The 16,333-nt window shown below is 51.7% G+C and overlaps 1 protein-coding gene across 2 annotated transcripts; it reads right to left on the bottom strand.

Annotated features, from left to right (window-relative positions):
- Window positions 1-10,343: 10,343 nt before the first annotated feature.
- On the bottom strand, window positions 10,344-16,040 carry Hexim2 (HEXIM P-TEFb complex subunit 2). Of its 2 annotated transcripts, none has more exons than XM_021213684.2 (3): window positions 15,938-16,040; window positions 15,232-15,335; window positions 10,344-11,422 (listed from the first exon to the last, which is right to left on the bottom strand). In XM_021213684.2, the coding sequence occupies exons 2-3, from the start codon at window positions 15,292-15,294 to the stop codon at window positions 10,544-10,546; spliced, it is 942 nt and encodes a 313-aa protein (XP_021069343.1). In that variant the 5' UTR covers window positions 15,295-15,335; window positions 15,938-16,040; the 3' UTR covers window positions 10,344-10,543. The 2 variants fall into 2 exon arrangements, with proteins under 2 accessions (XP_021069343.1, XP_029402250.1); XM_029546390.1 differs by having other exon boundaries at window positions 15,973-16,040.
- Window positions 16,041-16,333: the final 293 nt, after the last annotated feature.

Raw genomic sequence — 16,333 nt, 5'->3', positions numbered from 1 at the left:
GCTCAGTGGGTACAGTGCATACCACTCCTGTACAGGGCCTGAGGGCCTAGCGCCACACAAAGCCCTGGGGTACAACCTGAGCACCCAACCAGAGGCAGACAGGACTTTCTGCTGGAGCTATAAGCAAGCAGCCCTGACTGGCTTCTAGCAAGGGCTGAATAGTGTTACTTGTCGTTTGTGTACCAAGTTACTCTTCATGGGTCTCTATGCAAGCTCATGCAGTTCTCTGAAACCCAGTCACCCCATCTGTGAAGTGGGGACCCTGCTAAGCAGGCCCAAAGATACACAGGAGAAGGAAAACATCAAGAACTCTCTGGAATGCTTCATAAATGAAGGGTGGAGTTAAAAGGTGGCTATAAGTGGGACTGGAGAGATGGCTTAGCGGTTAAGAGCACTGGCTGCTCTTTCAGAGAACCTGGGTTTGATTCCCAGCACCTAGAAGGTGGCTCACCACCATCTGTAACTCTGGTTCCAGGGGATCTGATTCCCTCTTTTGGCTTCTACAAGCACCATAAATGACACACACACAGGTAAAATACCCACACACAAAAAATAAAAAATGTAAATGATAAAAAAGGCCACAAGTTTAAAAAGACTTTTTTTTTTTTTTTTTTTTTTTGGTTTTTTTCAAGACAGGGTTTCTCTGTATAGCCCTGGCTGTCCTGGAACTCACTTTGTAGACCAGGCTGGCCTCGAACTCAGGAATCCGCCTGCCTCTGCCTTCCGAGTGCTGGGATTAAAGGCACGCGCCACCACGCCCGGCTTAAGAAGACTTTTAAAGTAGCTAGAAACATAACCGTGTAAAGCACTCGCTGTAAATGCATGAATCCTTGAGTCCAAGTCCCCGACACTCGTTCTAAAAGCCGAACAGTGGCTGGAACCTGTAATCCCAGGTCTGGCTGGTGTAGAGACATGAAGATCTCTGGAACTCTCAGGCCAGCCAACTTAGAGCGGTCCAAGTTCAGTGTAAGACCCTACCTCAAAAAAATAAAATAAAGGTATTCTAGTGTGTTTACTGTTTGTTGTTTTTATTTTTATTTTTTGTTGTTAGGTACTTTTGTTTGTTTGTTTGCTGTGATAGACCATGACCAAAAGCAGCTTGGGGAGGAAGGAGTTTATTCGGTCACTGAGGGACATTATGGGGCTGGAACTCAAGCAAGCGCAGAGGAAGGAACCATGGAGGAATGCTGCTTACCAGCTTGCTCCTCATGGCTTATTCAGCTTGCCTCCTCCTCCTCCTCCTCCTCTTCCTCCTCCTCCTCTCCTCCTCTTCCTTCTGGTTTTTGAAGATGGGGGTCTCTCTAAGTAGTCCTGAATGTCCTGGAACTTGCTCTGTAAACCAGGCTGGCCTTGAACTTGGAGATCCCCACCATTGCCTTCCGAGTTCTGAGATTACAGGTGTGCACCACCACACCTGGCCAGGGGTTGAACCACCTAAGGTGGGCAGGGTCTTTCCATATCAATCATCAATCAATCAAAAAAAAAGTTATACATACATACATACATACATACATACATACATACACACACACAGCAATCTGATGGAAGCGATTCCCTAACTGAGGTTCTGTCCTCCTCCAATAGACAGAAAACTAACCAGGACAACAACGGAAGACACCTCCATGGAGTTCTGACCTCCACATGCGTGCAAGTGAACATCTGTCATTGCAACACATGAGAGAGAGAGAGAGAGAGAGAGAGAGAGAGAGAGAGAGAGAGAGAGAGAGTGTCTTGGCTACTTTTATGTCAACTCGACACAAGCTAAAGTCATCTGCATAGAAGGAACTTCAACTGAAAAAAAAAAAAAAATCCCAGCATAAGATCTGGCAGTGGGCAGGCAAGCCTGTGGGGCATTTTCTTAATTAATGATTGATGGGGGAGGGCGCAGCCCAGTGAGTCTATTGTGGGTGGCGCTGTCCTGTCAGCCCTGGGTTTGTGGTCTTGAGTTCTATAAGAGAGCAGGCTGAGCAAGCCAGTAAGAGGCACCTCTTCCACAGCCTCTGCATCAGCTCCTGCTCCAGGCCTGGTTCTGCCGAGTGAGTTCCTGTCCTGACTCCCTGTGATGATGAAGCCAGCAGAGTGAAGGTTTCCCTCCCAGAGCTGCTTCTGGTGTTTCCTCATAGCACTAGAGACCAAGACAGGAAGAAGCGAGAACAAGGGGCAGAAATCCAGAAGGGGATGGTCTGTGCCTAGCCCTGAGCCGGGGAGGAGAGACAGAAGTTCAAGGTCATCCTCAGCTACCCAGAGAGCTCAAAGCCAGCCTGGGCTACACGAGACCTGTCAAGAACAAACAAATAAAAATCGAACCTATGTCTAGCACTCTGAACTCCATGAGGGTGTGACTGTGTCCACAGTGCTTGCTCTAACAGCCTCACCAGGCCTGGCCTAGCATGGCTACCACTGTTCCCGGTTAAGTCCTTGCCCTCCAGGGCCTCAGAATGTAGCCTCATTTGGAAATCGGGTCTTTGCTGGGGTAATCAAGTTAAAATAAGGCTATTAGGGATGGCTCTAGTGCAGTAGGACTGGTGTCCTTGTCAAATGAGAGGGTTTGGACCCAGAGAGATACACATGGAGGGAAGAGGCCCAGAGAAGACAGGAAACAGGAGGCCGGGGGATGTCTGTCAGCAGGAAAGTAGGAGTGCTCGCCCAGCGTTCCTGAAGCCCTGGGTTTCCTTCTTAGCATTGTGTGTGTGTGGGGTGTGTGTGTGTATGTGTGTGTGTGTGTGTGTGTGTGTGTGTGTGTTGGAGCAGTACATCTACAATTTAAGAAAGACCAAAAGTTGCCAACAAACTGACAGAAGCTAAAGAGGAGGCAGAGAGGGGTCCTTCCCCCACCTCCCACCCCCACCCCCGGCAGCCTTTACAGGTTTCCCAGTCCTCAGGCTTTAGGATGCTGAGATGATCAACTCTCTTCTGTTGCTCTAAGCCAGTTGCTGGCCCTTTGCTGCAGCCACCTTGGGACACAAACACACCCAGTATATTGCTCTTAGATAAATACAGGGTTGCTGCTCTTATTCCTGGTGACACATGGCATCTTCTCACTGGCAGGCTTTGTGTCCAGGCAGGAACAGGAAAACGTGCCCTTTTGCTTCTGTGGTATAGCAAGCAACAGGGGACAGATAAAGCAGTATTTGGTGCTGTTTCATGCAATGCCCACTCGAGCCCTCGACCTCTACACTTTGAGTGCCTGGAGAAGTCTACTTGGTCCCAAAGTGATGCCCACACCCTGGCCTGTCGGAGAGGAGGAGAACGAATGTGGGAGGCACTCTCAGAGGAAGCAAGGACAGCATTGACTCTGAAGGGTCCCAGAGGGCTCCTACACAGCACTTGCTTCCTGGTTGCCACTTGCATAAGGCCGGGGGGAATGCCTAGTCCAGAAACCCCTGAATACAAGAAGCAGAAGTCACCATCAGCTGGCCATGGTGGCTCAGGATGTCTGTTTTTTTTTTTTTTTTTTTTTTTTGGCTTTTTCAAGACAGGATTTCTCTGTGTAGCCCTGGCTGTCCTGGAACTCACTCTGTAGACCAGACTGGCCTCGAACTCAGAAATCCACCAGCCTCTGCCTCCTAAGTGCTGGGATTAAAGGTGTGCGCCACCACGCCTGGCTTTGTTTTGTTTTTGAGACAGGGTTTCACCATGTAACCTCTGGCCTCAAACATCAGAGATCCCCTGCCTCTCTGCCTCCTGAGTGCTGGGGTTGAAGACATCCTGAGAGCTGGACAACCATATATAACAGGTGGCTTACAACCATATATAACAATTCTGGCCCACAGACATACATGTAGGCAGAACACTGTGTACACAATAAATATATAAAAATATCTTCTTAAAAAAATAATGGGGGGGGGCTGGAGAGGTGGCACAGTCACTGACTGCTCTTCCAGAGGTCCTGAGTTCAATTCCCAGCAACCCCATGTGGCTCACAACCACCTGTAATGAGATCTGATGCCCTCTTCTGGTGTGTCTGAAGAGAACGAAAGTGTGTACTCATATACATAAAATAAATAAATAACATTTAAAAAAAAATAATGGAAGTTTATGAGAAACAAGGACTTTGAAGCAAAAGTAAAAAGACTTCTCCAGCAGTATGGGGGCCCCAGCTATGTAAGCAGTTGGAAAAAAATAAAAATAAGTGTATTTGTACAAAGGAACTGGAAGGACGGGTAGCTTAGGGCCTTTTGTAGGGGGAACCTTGTGAGGCCTGGGGCTATAGACACAGTCAGTGTGAGTGAGTCAGAAAAGCTGGGCCAGGCACCCAGAGAGAGAATGACCCTTCCTCAGAGGTGGAGAAGTGAAGGACTGGACCCCTGGAGGGGACGATATCATCTGCTCACTCAGGAGGATTCTGCTTCCCTGTCACTTGCCCTCAGGCATGGAGCTAGCTGCAAAGGGCAGTGGGGTCTGAGGCCTTAGTGGGAGCTGGTCAGGCCAACCTAAGCAAACCGGGCACAACCTAAGGGAACCTGACTGGTCCCTCCCATGGAGGCAAAGGAGCCACAGAGGTTGAGAGAGTTCACCACGGAGGGGCCTGCAGAGAGCAGCAGCCATTTAAAATTGTTCAGAGAAGCCGCCCCTTCCTTCTGTGAAAGCCAGGGCTATGGCCGAAGCGGGCTGGAGTCTGTGTCCTCCCCTAAACTAAAAACACTTCGGTCGTCTCCTCCCCTGCCCCCTGGCCCCTAGCCTCCGGGACTAGAAGGGAGCAGTAGATAGACAGACTGACTGACTCATCTTCCTTGCAGGAGGCTGGTGCCTCGAGGGCTGACCTGGGGTAGCCCATCTTGGGTGGGGTCCAGAGATGGTCTCAGAAGCAAGTGGTCACCGGAATGTCCATGACCACAGGCAGCTGGGATTCAGTAGCCAACTGGGGACCAGCTGCTCAGCTTACCCCCTACCAGGCAAGCCCTTGCAGATCCCCACGGCTGACAAAGAACTCTTGTGTAGGGGGTAAGGGGATGGACTTTGGGCTATGGAGAAAACAGAGAACAAAATATCTCCTGTGCTTCCCCCCCCCGTCCCAGACCTGCAGGAAGCCCTGGCCTTCTGACTCAGGCAGCGCCTCCCAGCTCCCCAGAGGCCAGGAGTGTGGGCAAAGGGGAAACCTAGAGGAGATAAGGGCTGAGGGAGTGAGAAGAAACTCCCAAGAACCACTTTGGAATGGAGCTATTTAGGATTACACAATGCCCAGAGAGTAGGAAACTGTATGGGCTCTTCCATTAAAACGCTGCAGACACAGCTGGCAATCAACTAACCCCTTAACTTGCTTTCTCTCTTTAAAGAAGGAGGGACACTGGAGTCAAGTGCTTAAACTATAGCCAGAAAAGAGCTGCCCATAACCCTAGCTACCCCTGTAGCAGGGGGTGTGGCCTTGGGCAGCTTTCTCTACCTCTCTGTGCAAAGGCTTCCTCACCTCGAGTGACTGACCCCAAACCTTATAGTATGAATCATACTGTCCCTGAGGCCACATGCACTGCCTGAACTTGCAGTGAGGACCCAGGAGGATAAAAGATGGGGGACATGTTTTTCACATCAGGCAGCCTGTCTTGCCTAAAGGGCCCAGGATCTCAGCCTGGCCTGAAACTCCCGCCTGTACCTCACAAACAGGGGAACTGGTCCCTGCAAATAGGCCTGGAATCAGTCAGGGGTCTGAAGGCTCCTGGCTCAGTGCTCCCCCATCAAGGACACCCACAGGGAGACTACACTATGAGTATGGGCATCCAGTCTCTTTCCTTCCTAGGTGTAAGAGGGAAGATGATTGGCGTGTTCAGGGTAGTGTGGCTGTAGACAGACCATCTGTAGATATGCGATTCTATCTAGACTCAGGAAACCCATGGGCACAGAGAACAGGAGTGTGGCTTTCAGGGCTGACTGACGAAAGGTAGACTGGGGTGAAGAATAAGTGCTTAATAGCCTCAGGGCTTCATCTTGCCAGTATCAGATAGTAGTGGGGTGCTGGCATACGTAATTATGAATGGAAATGGCACTGAGTTGCTCATTTAAAGGGTACGTGTCAGCTTATACAGGTTTACCATGTATATCTGTGCTTTGTGTGTGGGGGTGGGGTGGGGGAAGAGCACACGAGAGTCAGAAAAGGTGGTCAGACCTATCATCTACCTCTGGGTGCTGAAGTACAGATAGCTATGACCCCACTCAACATGGGTAATGGGGTCTCGATTTAGTCCGTCAGAAGAGCAGCGAGTCCCCTTAAGCACTGAGCCATCTCTCCAGCCCTGTATCATTGCTTTCTGGGGACAAGGTTTCACACAGAGATGAGTGTCCTTGATCTTCTAATCCTTACAAGTACCAGGTTTTATGTGCTCCTGAGTCTCTAACCCAGGGTTCCATGCATGCGATGTAAGCACCCTACCAACCAAGCTACATCCCCGGGCCTCCCCTCGTGTTTAAGAAAAGATAATGGTACCTAAAGTTCAAGGACTAGGGAAAGGGGCGGGGATAGCAACCGCCCAGGTGGAGCTGAGGTCTGAGGGTGCTACAGAAACAAGTTCGAGGCTGGGGGTGATTTCCCCACGGCAGGGGAGGGTGCTGAATGCTCTAAGTAGAGACAGCTGAGCTCCCCATCCCCTGGACCAGGCTCCTAGACACTAAGCAGAGCCCCAGCTCCTGGTGGGTGGGGGCAGGAACCTCACCCTTTTCTGTGTGTCTCATTTCCAGAGCAACATCACAACAACAAGCCTGGCACTGATGGAATGCAATCGAACATGGTAAGGAGCCCACACCAGAGAAGCCAGGCTGGCACTCACCACCTCCAGGCACTGGGGAGGAGGACCAGTGGGCCTCCTCAGAACCCTGGGTAGCTCAGCAGACCCAAGGGGCAAGCGCCCCCTAGCTTGTGGAGGAGGAGGAGGGGCTGAGGGAGCACCACGGGTCCTTTGTCAGACCCAGGAAGGAGAGTGGGGGCAGCTACAGGAAGTGGGGGGTGGGAAGCTCCCTCCGGAATCTATCCCCCCCAACCTCCTCCCCTCCTCACTTGCACAGATCTTGCACATGCTCAGTGTGCCCATGAATTGGGTTGGCTGGGGGAGGGCACTGGCTGGCACCCCCACTTAAAGGGCCAGTGCCAACCTTGCTGTCCTCAAGAGGAATAACAGAACCCGCAACTCTCTCTCCCATACTGACTGACTTCCTTACATCTGCAATGCTTCCTCTAGACCCACCCTGGTACCTCTGCCCATTTTACCACCTTCCATACCTGACCCTACCGCAGGAAGAACCTGCCTATGGGTACTGGCACTGCCACCTGGGGTCAGAGTCCCCGAGAAAGGAAAGAGAGAGAGAGAGAGAGAGAGAGAGAGAGAGAGAGAGAGAGAGAGAGAGAGAGAGACGGTCAGCAGGCATTGTGGGAAGCTTCCACCATCAGTCTCAGGAAGGAATTGCTTTCCAGGCCTTACAAGGCCCAGCAGTCAAGAGGTCAGAGGAAAGTAAGCCACTGAGCTATGAAGGCCAGTGTGTCCCAGCTCTGAGGAAGTGTAAGGATCCTCTGTTGTACATTGGAACAGAAGAGTCCAGACCTCAGGATCTGACTGCCAAAGAGAGAACGGGGGCGAGGGCACTCACACCTGGTCTCCATCTCGCCCCGGTACTGAGCTCTCAAGGTGACTTTCCTGTCTTGACACTGCTGACCCTCAGGCTGGGGGACCCCAGCTGACAGTAGACTTTCTTCACTGACCTGTCCCTTCAGTCAGGCCGGAGCCTTCCCAGATCACAGCCTTTGCTTTGTTTTCTCCTTGCTCCACCCTGCCCATTGTCAACACACACACACACACACACACACACACACACACACACACACACACCACCTCCCAACCCTCAGCCTAAGGGAAATTAATTCACCTCTGTGCTGTCCTGGCTAAGAGCCCTTCAGCCACTCTGTGTGTGTGTGTGTATGTGTGTGTGTGTGTGTGTGTGTGTGTGTGTGTGTGTGTGTGTGTGAAGGGTGGAGGTGGCTAGCCACTTTCCTTCCTTCCTCACACTCCTCAGCTCCTGCACCAAGAGGGGCCAGCCTCCTTAACCTGCCTGCCCTTTGCCCAGCAACCTGCAATCACGTTACACATGGACCACCCACACCCTGCTACACACACCACACACACACACACACACACACACACACACACACAGAGCAGGGCCTTGCCTCTGGGTAAACAACCTTGTCCTGGTCCTCCCTCAGCTCCAGGCTCTGTTCTGAGGAACGCAGCAGCTGGAGAGCTGCAGCCCCTGGGTCCCAGACTGTCAGCCGAGTACGCTGCTGCGGGCCCCTGACAAGCTACCCTGGAATCTGGACAGTCACTTCCTCTCTGAACCTTAGCTTTCCCGTCTGCAAAGTGGGGACAGTCGTTCCTGCTGGTGTTCTTGACAACACCCTGGGAATGCAGGAGGAGGCAGCCAAACCTTTGGCCGGGGCTCTGGGGACAGATCCCTGGGCCTGGGACTTTGCTTTCCCTTGAAAGCAATCCCTCCCTCTAGTCTGTTGTTAGTCTGTTGTAGAAGGTGCTGGCCAGGCCTGGGTGTGGCGGTACAGAAATAAAAGTTGTCCTGGCAATGCGCAGGATTTGTCAACATTTCCATCCTTCACAGTTCCCAGCGCTGAGCCATTCTCTTGCCTAACGTGGTCGTTCCAAACCTCTGGAAGGAGTCCTCCAGGTCTGTGCTCCCCCTGTGCTTGGTGAAAGAGACAGGGGCTCACTGGTGAGCTAAATCCCTGTGACCACTGCACTCATCCTTGGTTCTAGCCAGGGATGACACAGGGACACAGGGATAGATCTGCTGGAGGGGTAGAGGGGCAGACTGCATCTCTGCGTTCACTCCACGGACTCCCTCCACTCCACGGTGAGTCAGGCCCGTGGTTCACACAGGGATCACACACCAGGCCAATAGGAGGAGGATGTGAAGGCAGACAGCAGGGAAGCTCTGCAGGGAAGCTCTGCTGAGGGTCCTCTCGCTGTCCCTTCTATCTTATGGCTTTCTCTGCCAGCTGTGGATCTTGACGGCTTACTTGTAAATGTCCCCACCCCACCCCCAAAGGTAAGGGGATAAATGTTCTAACTAACCTAGGCGAAGGGCTGTCAAGATGAGAGGCTCGGGCCTCTGAAATGTGATGAGAACACCCGGAGCCTGGGAACGATGTCTGAACAAACTCCAGGCCTGGCCTTCTCCTCCCAGGGAGGTTTCCCGTTCCTCCAGGAGGGTCTCATTCTATAGCCCAAGCTGGTTTGGAACTTGTGATCCTCCTTCCTGAAGGCTGGAATTACAGGCATTACCCCATAACCCCACTACCATATGGCAACTGGAATATCAGGTTCTGGCTGAATCTGAAGGCTCCTGACTGAGCTCCCACCCCCAGCTCTAACTCCCTCAGTGCAGGGTGATCCATCAGACATACGAGTGTGGTTTGGGTATCCGGGAGAACCAATGGGACCCATCTAGAAGGTTGGCTGTCTCTCCAGGCTTGGAGAAGGGGAAACTGAGACCTCTCTGGGACAGCATGTTAGGCAAGTGTACTGCCAGCACTAACCTTTATCCCCAGCCCACAAGCTTTTCTCTTTTTTGCAGGATTTTGTATTTACGTATTTATGTGTGCATATGCACTACATACATATGTACGTGTGTGTGTGTGTGTGTGTGTGTGTGTGTGTGTGTGTGTGTGTGTATCACAGAGGTCAAAAGAGGACATGAGAGCCTCTGGAGCTGCAGTTACAGGCAGTTGTGAGTCACCCACAGATAGATCCAGGAAACTGAACTCCAGTCCTCTAAGAGAACAGTGAGGTGGGTCTCTTCGCCCTGACCCATCCCCCGCTCTGCTGCCATTGCTAGAGCTCTCGATTAGCATCCACTAAGCCCTGTGTTTGATCCAGAGCACAGCACGAGCCAGGCAGAGTGAGTGGTGCCCATCTGCAATCCCACATCTGGGGAAGTGAAGGAAGATCAGGCTAGCCTCGGCTATCTGAAACACATCCAAGATACAAAGAAACTTTAGAAAATGAAGAGGGCTGGAGGGATGACTGAGGAGTTAGGAGCCCCTCCCAGCACCCACAGGGCAGCTCACAACTGTCTGCAACTCCAGTCCTAAAGGGATTCAAAGGTCTCTTCTGGCCTCTGCACATGTGCTGCCCAGTACATTTTTTTAAAAAAATATTTATTTATTTATTTATTTATTATATGCAAGTACACTGTAGCTGTCTTCAGACACTCCAGAAGAGGGGGTCAGATTTCGTTACAGATGGTCGTGAGCCACCATGTGGTTGCTGGGATTTGAACTCAGGACCTTTGGAAGAGCAGTCGGCGCTCTTAACCACTGAGCCATCTCACCAGCCCTGCCCAGTACATTTTTAAAAATAAAAAAAGAAGGTTGAACTCAAGAAGAACCCTGATAAAATCAATTCTAGCCACTCTCACTGGATCTCACAAGGTTGTTTAATCGCTCTGTAAAAAGTTAGATGACATTAAAGAGCCAACCATGAGAATGGCAGGGGGGAACTCTGACCTTGTCTTAGCAGTTCTCAGTGGAGACAGGGAATGCTGGGAGTAGCTTTCATCTGTCACCTGCCTCCCTGTGACCCAGCTGGCCTGTGTGGGTCTGAGATGGGGCCTCATCCTTGGGCCAAGGGGTCCCTTCTGCGGCTGGCTTCTCCAGGTCACAGCAGCTGCCCTCTCGGTTCCACATCTCGTTCTCCTGACGAAGCCGCCGGTTTTCAGTTCTGAGTCTGTCCACCTCAGCAGCCAGCTCTTCCACCTGTTGACAGGGTTGCCTGCTGGGGCACCCCTGCAGCTGCCGGAGCCTCCGAGTTTCCTGCTCAGCCTGTGACAGACGCCTCTCTAGATCCAGGTAGTCTCGCACCAGCTCCTGCTTGCTGCGGCCCTGAAGGCTCTCAGTGTGGTACCGCTCATAGGCCTCGGAGAAGTCCCTCTGCTGAAATTCCCCATGGGCTCGGCCTTGCCCATCACTGTCCCCTGCTTCATTCTCGCCACCGGAGCCTGCGTGGGAGGGCCCGTGGAGCACATCGAGGTCAGGCTCCTCCAGGTCACGGTCATTCATGAGGAACTGGGTGGTGTTGTAGGGCGCCAGGGGCTGGCCTTTGGCGAACATCTCCTCGCGGACCCGAGAGGCCCGCTGGCTCTGCCTCTCATCTCGCTGTTGCTTCTCGGCCCAGCTCAGCTCCAAGTATGGCCGCCAGTGCCGCTTGCGCTTCGATGGCCGCCTACGGTGCTTCTTTCGGGCCAGCACCGCCTCCACTGAACAGCCCCCTGGGCTCTGGGTTCGAGAACCCCTGATGTTACAACTTGAGCCATCGCCAGCTGGGGCAGTCCCTTCCTCCTCTGACTGGATCTCCCGTCCCAATGGCAGAAGCTGAGAACCACCGAAGTCATGAGGCTCATGGGCTATCTGGGGGCTCCGAAGACCACCGGAAGTCTAGAGAGAAGAAGGAGGGTGGGTTACAGATCACCTTGCCCTGGGAGTAGAGTCCTTCCCAGCCCATGCAGGCCTCTCATACCTGTCTCAAGTGGTCTCTATTTAGTCCCTCCCCCTTTTACGAATTACTAAGTTAACTGACTTTCTTCTAGTGGGGAGGAAAGCATTTCACCTGCCTGGTTCACTGCCACGGACCCTTTTCTTTTCTTTTCTTTTCTTTTCCTTTTCCTTTTTCCTTTCCTTTCCTTTCCTTTCCTCTCCTCTCCTCTCCCCTCCTCCTCTCCTCCCCTTCCCTCCCCTCCCTTCCCCTCTCGCCTCTCTCTCTCTGACATAGCATCTCCATAGCCCAGGCTGACTTTGAACTCACTTGAGCAACCAAAGATGACCTTGAACTTCTGATCCGCCTGCCCCCACCTCCTGAAAGATGGATTGCTGGGTTTCTGTAGTGCTAGGGACGGAAGCTAGGGTTTCATGCATGCACCCTGAGTAGCCATTAACTGAGCTTACTGGTCACGTCAATGTCCAGAAAGGTATCAGGTCTAGAGTAGCCTTCCACAAGCACTAGTCAAATGAAAGACAGCGAGTCTAGATATGGAAACGGATACTTGGAAATTCTAGCACTAGGGTGGCAAAGGCAGGAGGGTCAGGACTCCAAGTCAGGATCGAGTGAGGACAGCCTGGGCTACCTGAACACCACCACGGGTACCCACATTCAGAAGGAATTCATACTCGGTTTAATGCTCTGCTATCCTTGAAATTGGGGTCTTCTCAGTGTAGCCCAGGCTAGCCTCAAACTCACCAACCTCCTGCCTCAGCCTCAATAACAGGTACATGAACCTACTATGACTAGCTCTGAACTTTGTAGCGTTACTGAAGCCAGAGTCTCACGCATGCTCAGCAGGTGGAATGTCATTCCGCTATACTCCTACCCTTTTAGCTTTTATTGTGAAATAAGAGCCTCACTGCTGAGCAGTGGTGGAGCTCCCCTTTAATCCCAGCACTTGGGAAGTAGACTTCTGAGTTCGAGGCCAGCCTGGTCTAAAGAGTGAGTTCCAAGACAGCCAGGGCTACACAGAGAAACCTTGTCTTGGGGGGAAAAAATGTCATTAAGTTCTCCAGGCTGACCTTGAACTCATTCTATCCAGGCAAGTTCACCTGCCTCGGTCTCCAGACTTGCTAGGATTATAGGCCAGGGGCTGAACAGGGATTAATAACTTTTGAGCAGGGATTCCCTGCCCCCTCCAAGAATTAGATAACCAACCCTGCTTCCAGCTCTTTGCACGGTGGATCCTTTCCTGTTCCCCGTGCTTTATTCAGCTGTAACATTGCCTCTTCAGTGCCGCTCTCCCAGAAGATCCTATGACAGTGGCTCTCCCAGCTCCCCAGCAACTCTATCTCGTCACACAGGCGACCTCACAGATAGCCAGCACCCTGGGTGTTACTACTTATCATATATCTTCATCCCCTGAGAATGCAACATTTCCCCCGGTGCTCAGTGAACACGCGGTTGTCTCTCTACTTAGGGACTGTACGAGGTAGCAAGAGGTCCTAACCAAGGGGAGGCCGCAGCGAGATTTCAGAGCTTTAAAGAGGGAGAGAGAACCCACCAATCCCAGGGCGTGGTGACAGGAGGCAAGTCTAAGGCCAGCCTGTTCCAGGCCAGCCAGGGCTACACATTGAGACCTTGGAAGAGGAAGGGGGGGGAGAGGGAGGGAGGGAGTGCACACAAGGGGCATCTGTTTATCTGTGTGGTGAGGGGTGGGAGTCCTGGGTGGGAGGATAGGGAAGGAATCGCTCTAAGTTTGTGGTTAGAGAGATTTCTAATAATAACCACTATCACGGCCACGCTGCGCTACACAACGTAGCATTGGAGCAGGGTCACTTTTTACATTTTTACTTATTATGTAAGTGTGTATACAGACACACCCTAGGGACATGGCTTGTTTGTTTGTGTGTGTGTGTGGGGGGGGTCACAGGATCACTTGTGGGAGTTGGTTTTCCCTTTCTACTCTATAGATCCTGGAGGTCGAACTCAGGTTGTTGGTCTTGGTACGAGAACTGACTTTACCTGCTGAGCCATCTTGCTGGCCTCGGAGCAGGGGATTTGGGGGCTCTGCTTTTGGAGACAAACGGTTTGTTTGGGGGGTTTATGAAAGGGTCTCACTTGGTAGCCCAGGATAGTCTGGAACTCATTCTGCGGCCAAGCCAGGTCTCAGCAATCCTGCCTCCGTCTCCTGAGTTCTGGGATTACACACATGAAGCATCACAGCTACTGTCTCACTAGGTGCTTCCGAGATCCTAAGGGGATTCCGTGTGTGTGCGTGTGTGCGTGCGTGCGTGTGGTGTGAGTTATCTGCAATGTCCTTCACCTGCAGGAAGATCACCAATCATAAGGAACTGGCCTTGTCTTACTGGTGGTTTAAACAAACTAAGATGGCTCTGCTGCCCATCTAGAGACACAAAGTATAGGGATCTAAGGATAGCTTATTGTATGTTTCTGGTCATTTCCCTGTTCCCAGTCTTAGTTCCCTAGTGACTCCTGCCTAAAATCAAGCCAGCTCTGTCCCTCGGCTTATTCATTGTCTCCATTTTGAAGCCCTGCCCCTCCACCATCATGACTATAAAAGCTCTGCTCTGTAACCTGCACGAGTCACTCGCCCTCTCTGAACCTTCACACCTTACTTGACAAACGCCATAAGAAACCCAAACTAGGCTAGATGGGTTAAAAGCCTTTCTGAGCTAAACACTGTCACACACACACACACACACACACACACACACACACAATGCCAGCACTCAGGAAGCAAAGGCAAGTGTATCTCTGAGTTATAGGCCAGTCTGGTCTACAAAGCAAGTTTCAGGGCAGCCAGGGCTGTTACACAGAGAAATGCTGTCAAAAAAAAAACGAAAACAAAACCAAAACCCAGCAAACAACAATAACAGCAAAGGGCTGGGGTGTGGCTCCATGATAAAGCACCTTTCTAGCATCGGCAAGGCCCTGGGTTCAATTCCTAGCATTGCGAAATCAACATCATCAACAACAACAGAAACCAACTCTCTGATGTTTGGCTGTCTGCTATTTTGGAAGTGTGGTGATGGATAAAGAAGGCCACCGAGAGACAGCATGGGCTGGGACTCTGCATGCCTGCTGTCAGCCCACATACTAAGGTGCCATTTACTGAGGACTTAGGAGCTGTCTGTCTCTCTCTCCTCTGAGGTTTTCCTGCCCTACCCGTCAACCTGTACACCGAAATCTCTTGTCCTGACTCATTCTTGGTTCTCAGCCCGGAAAAAAAAAATTTTTTTTTAAGTGCAAATCTCTAACCAAGTTATTTGTCCTTGAGGTCACTTGTCATTGAGAGGCAAGGTTCTGTTATCAGAAGACCCTAAATGTAAGGCGGCAGTTTGTTCCTCACAGGCTGCCTGATTCTGGAAAAGGTAATGTAGCTCTCCAAACCTTAGCTTCTGCCCACTGGAAATAACATCTACCTTGAAGGGCTTTTAGGAATTCATGAGCCATCACTGAATCACATTCTGGCCTACTTCCCGGAGCACAGTAAAGACTCATTTAAAACACTGGCTTTCTAGCTGGGTGCGGTGGTGCAGGCTGTAATTTTAGCCCTTGGAAGGCTGAAGAAGAACGTTGTTGCAAGTTCGAGGCCAGCTGGGGATACACGGAAAGACACCCCCCCCCCAACAAACAAAAATAAAATAAAATACTGGTTTTCTAAATCTACCAACCAACCAACCAACCAAACAAGCCCTAGGCTTTCAGCTGACCCCACGTTTAGGGCTTTCAGGTGGCTTACCTTGGCCTCCTCCAGAGCAGCTGGTGACGCCGTGCTACAGTTGGTGTGGTTCAGAGTGGCCATCTTCTACTCTTTCAGCAGATGATGTCTTTAACCACTGTCACCTGCTTTGAACAACAACAGAAACCTAAGTCCTTGGGCAGAAGCTGGTTGGTCAGGAATTGTTTTGTCACAGCAGCAGCAGCAGCAGCAGCAGCAGCCATTTTGTGGCCCCAGACCTGCATGGCCTTCACATTTCAAGGCTGCATCCATACCCTAGTCTACATTGCCAGCCAGCAAGGGACCAAATGGGAGAGGGAGGCCATCTTTCCAATCCTGTTCCCCGGGCCCTGGGCCTCTGCTCTCCTAAGAAGTCAAGCCCAGGCCGGCAGTTAGGAAGGTTGGCCTGAGCTCTGTCACCCAGAAAGGACACTGCTTGGGGGGACGCTGTGGAGAGGGTGGGTCTGTAGCTTCTGGAAGCCCTTATCTTGACCACCTTCCACCTCTCTCGGCTGGGACCTGGTCAGAGCCTGTGGTTGACGTCTTTTTGTCTACAGGGCCTGGACGGCTACTCTCCTGTTTCAAGGAACGGGGAACTAAAGGGAAGACGTCTTCAAACTACATGCAGCTGACAGAAAGAAAACAAAAATCCAATGGGAGTAAAAAAATGGATCTCTTGGAGGAGGGAAAAGTCCTGGCAGGGAGATTTAGCAAAGGTGGGACTGACCTATTTGCTGTCAAGGGCTTAGTGTACACCACTACCTCTGTGTGTCTTTCTGTGCGACCGCCTGTCCATGAGAATCTCAACGCCTCTGCCCTACCTCTTGATGCAGTAGCAGCAGCTCTGGCCAAGCCGCTCAAGCACTAAGATGGGGGGGGGGGGCGAAGGGGACAGCGCAATGGCTGCTGGGGGTTGTAGTTCTCCCACGCTCGGCAAGCAGCAGCCCAGGCTCCCTTCAAGCTTCCATTACGTCAACAACCATGCCCAGGAACGCCAAAAAAAAAAAAAAAACTATCTGCCTTTGCGTGGCCGTCCCGCGCTCACCGATCTCTTCTTTGATTGGGTCGCCTGTCTGCCAGTCTCCCGACTTTTGTCAACAACTAGCTGTGCGGAAGCACCACC

This window comes from Mus pahari, chromosome 14 (genome assembly GCF_900095145.1).
Source record: "Mus pahari chromosome 14, PAHARI_EIJ_v1.1, whole genome shotgun sequence".
Taxonomy (NCBI): domain Eukaryota; kingdom Metazoa; phylum Chordata; class Mammalia; order Rodentia; family Muridae; genus Mus; species Mus pahari.
This window is presented reverse-complemented; position numbering and strand designations above follow the sequence as displayed.

Coding starts and splice junctions, on each gene's coding strand:
- Hexim2 (XM_021213684.2), bottom strand. CDS start 15,294: ATGGCCACTCTGAACCACACCAACTGTAGCACGGCGTCACCAGCTGCT. Junction 11,423..15,231: donor CTGCTCTGGAGGAGGCCAAG/GTAAGCCACCTG, acceptor TCTTCTCTCTAG/ACTTCCGGTGGTCTTCGGAG.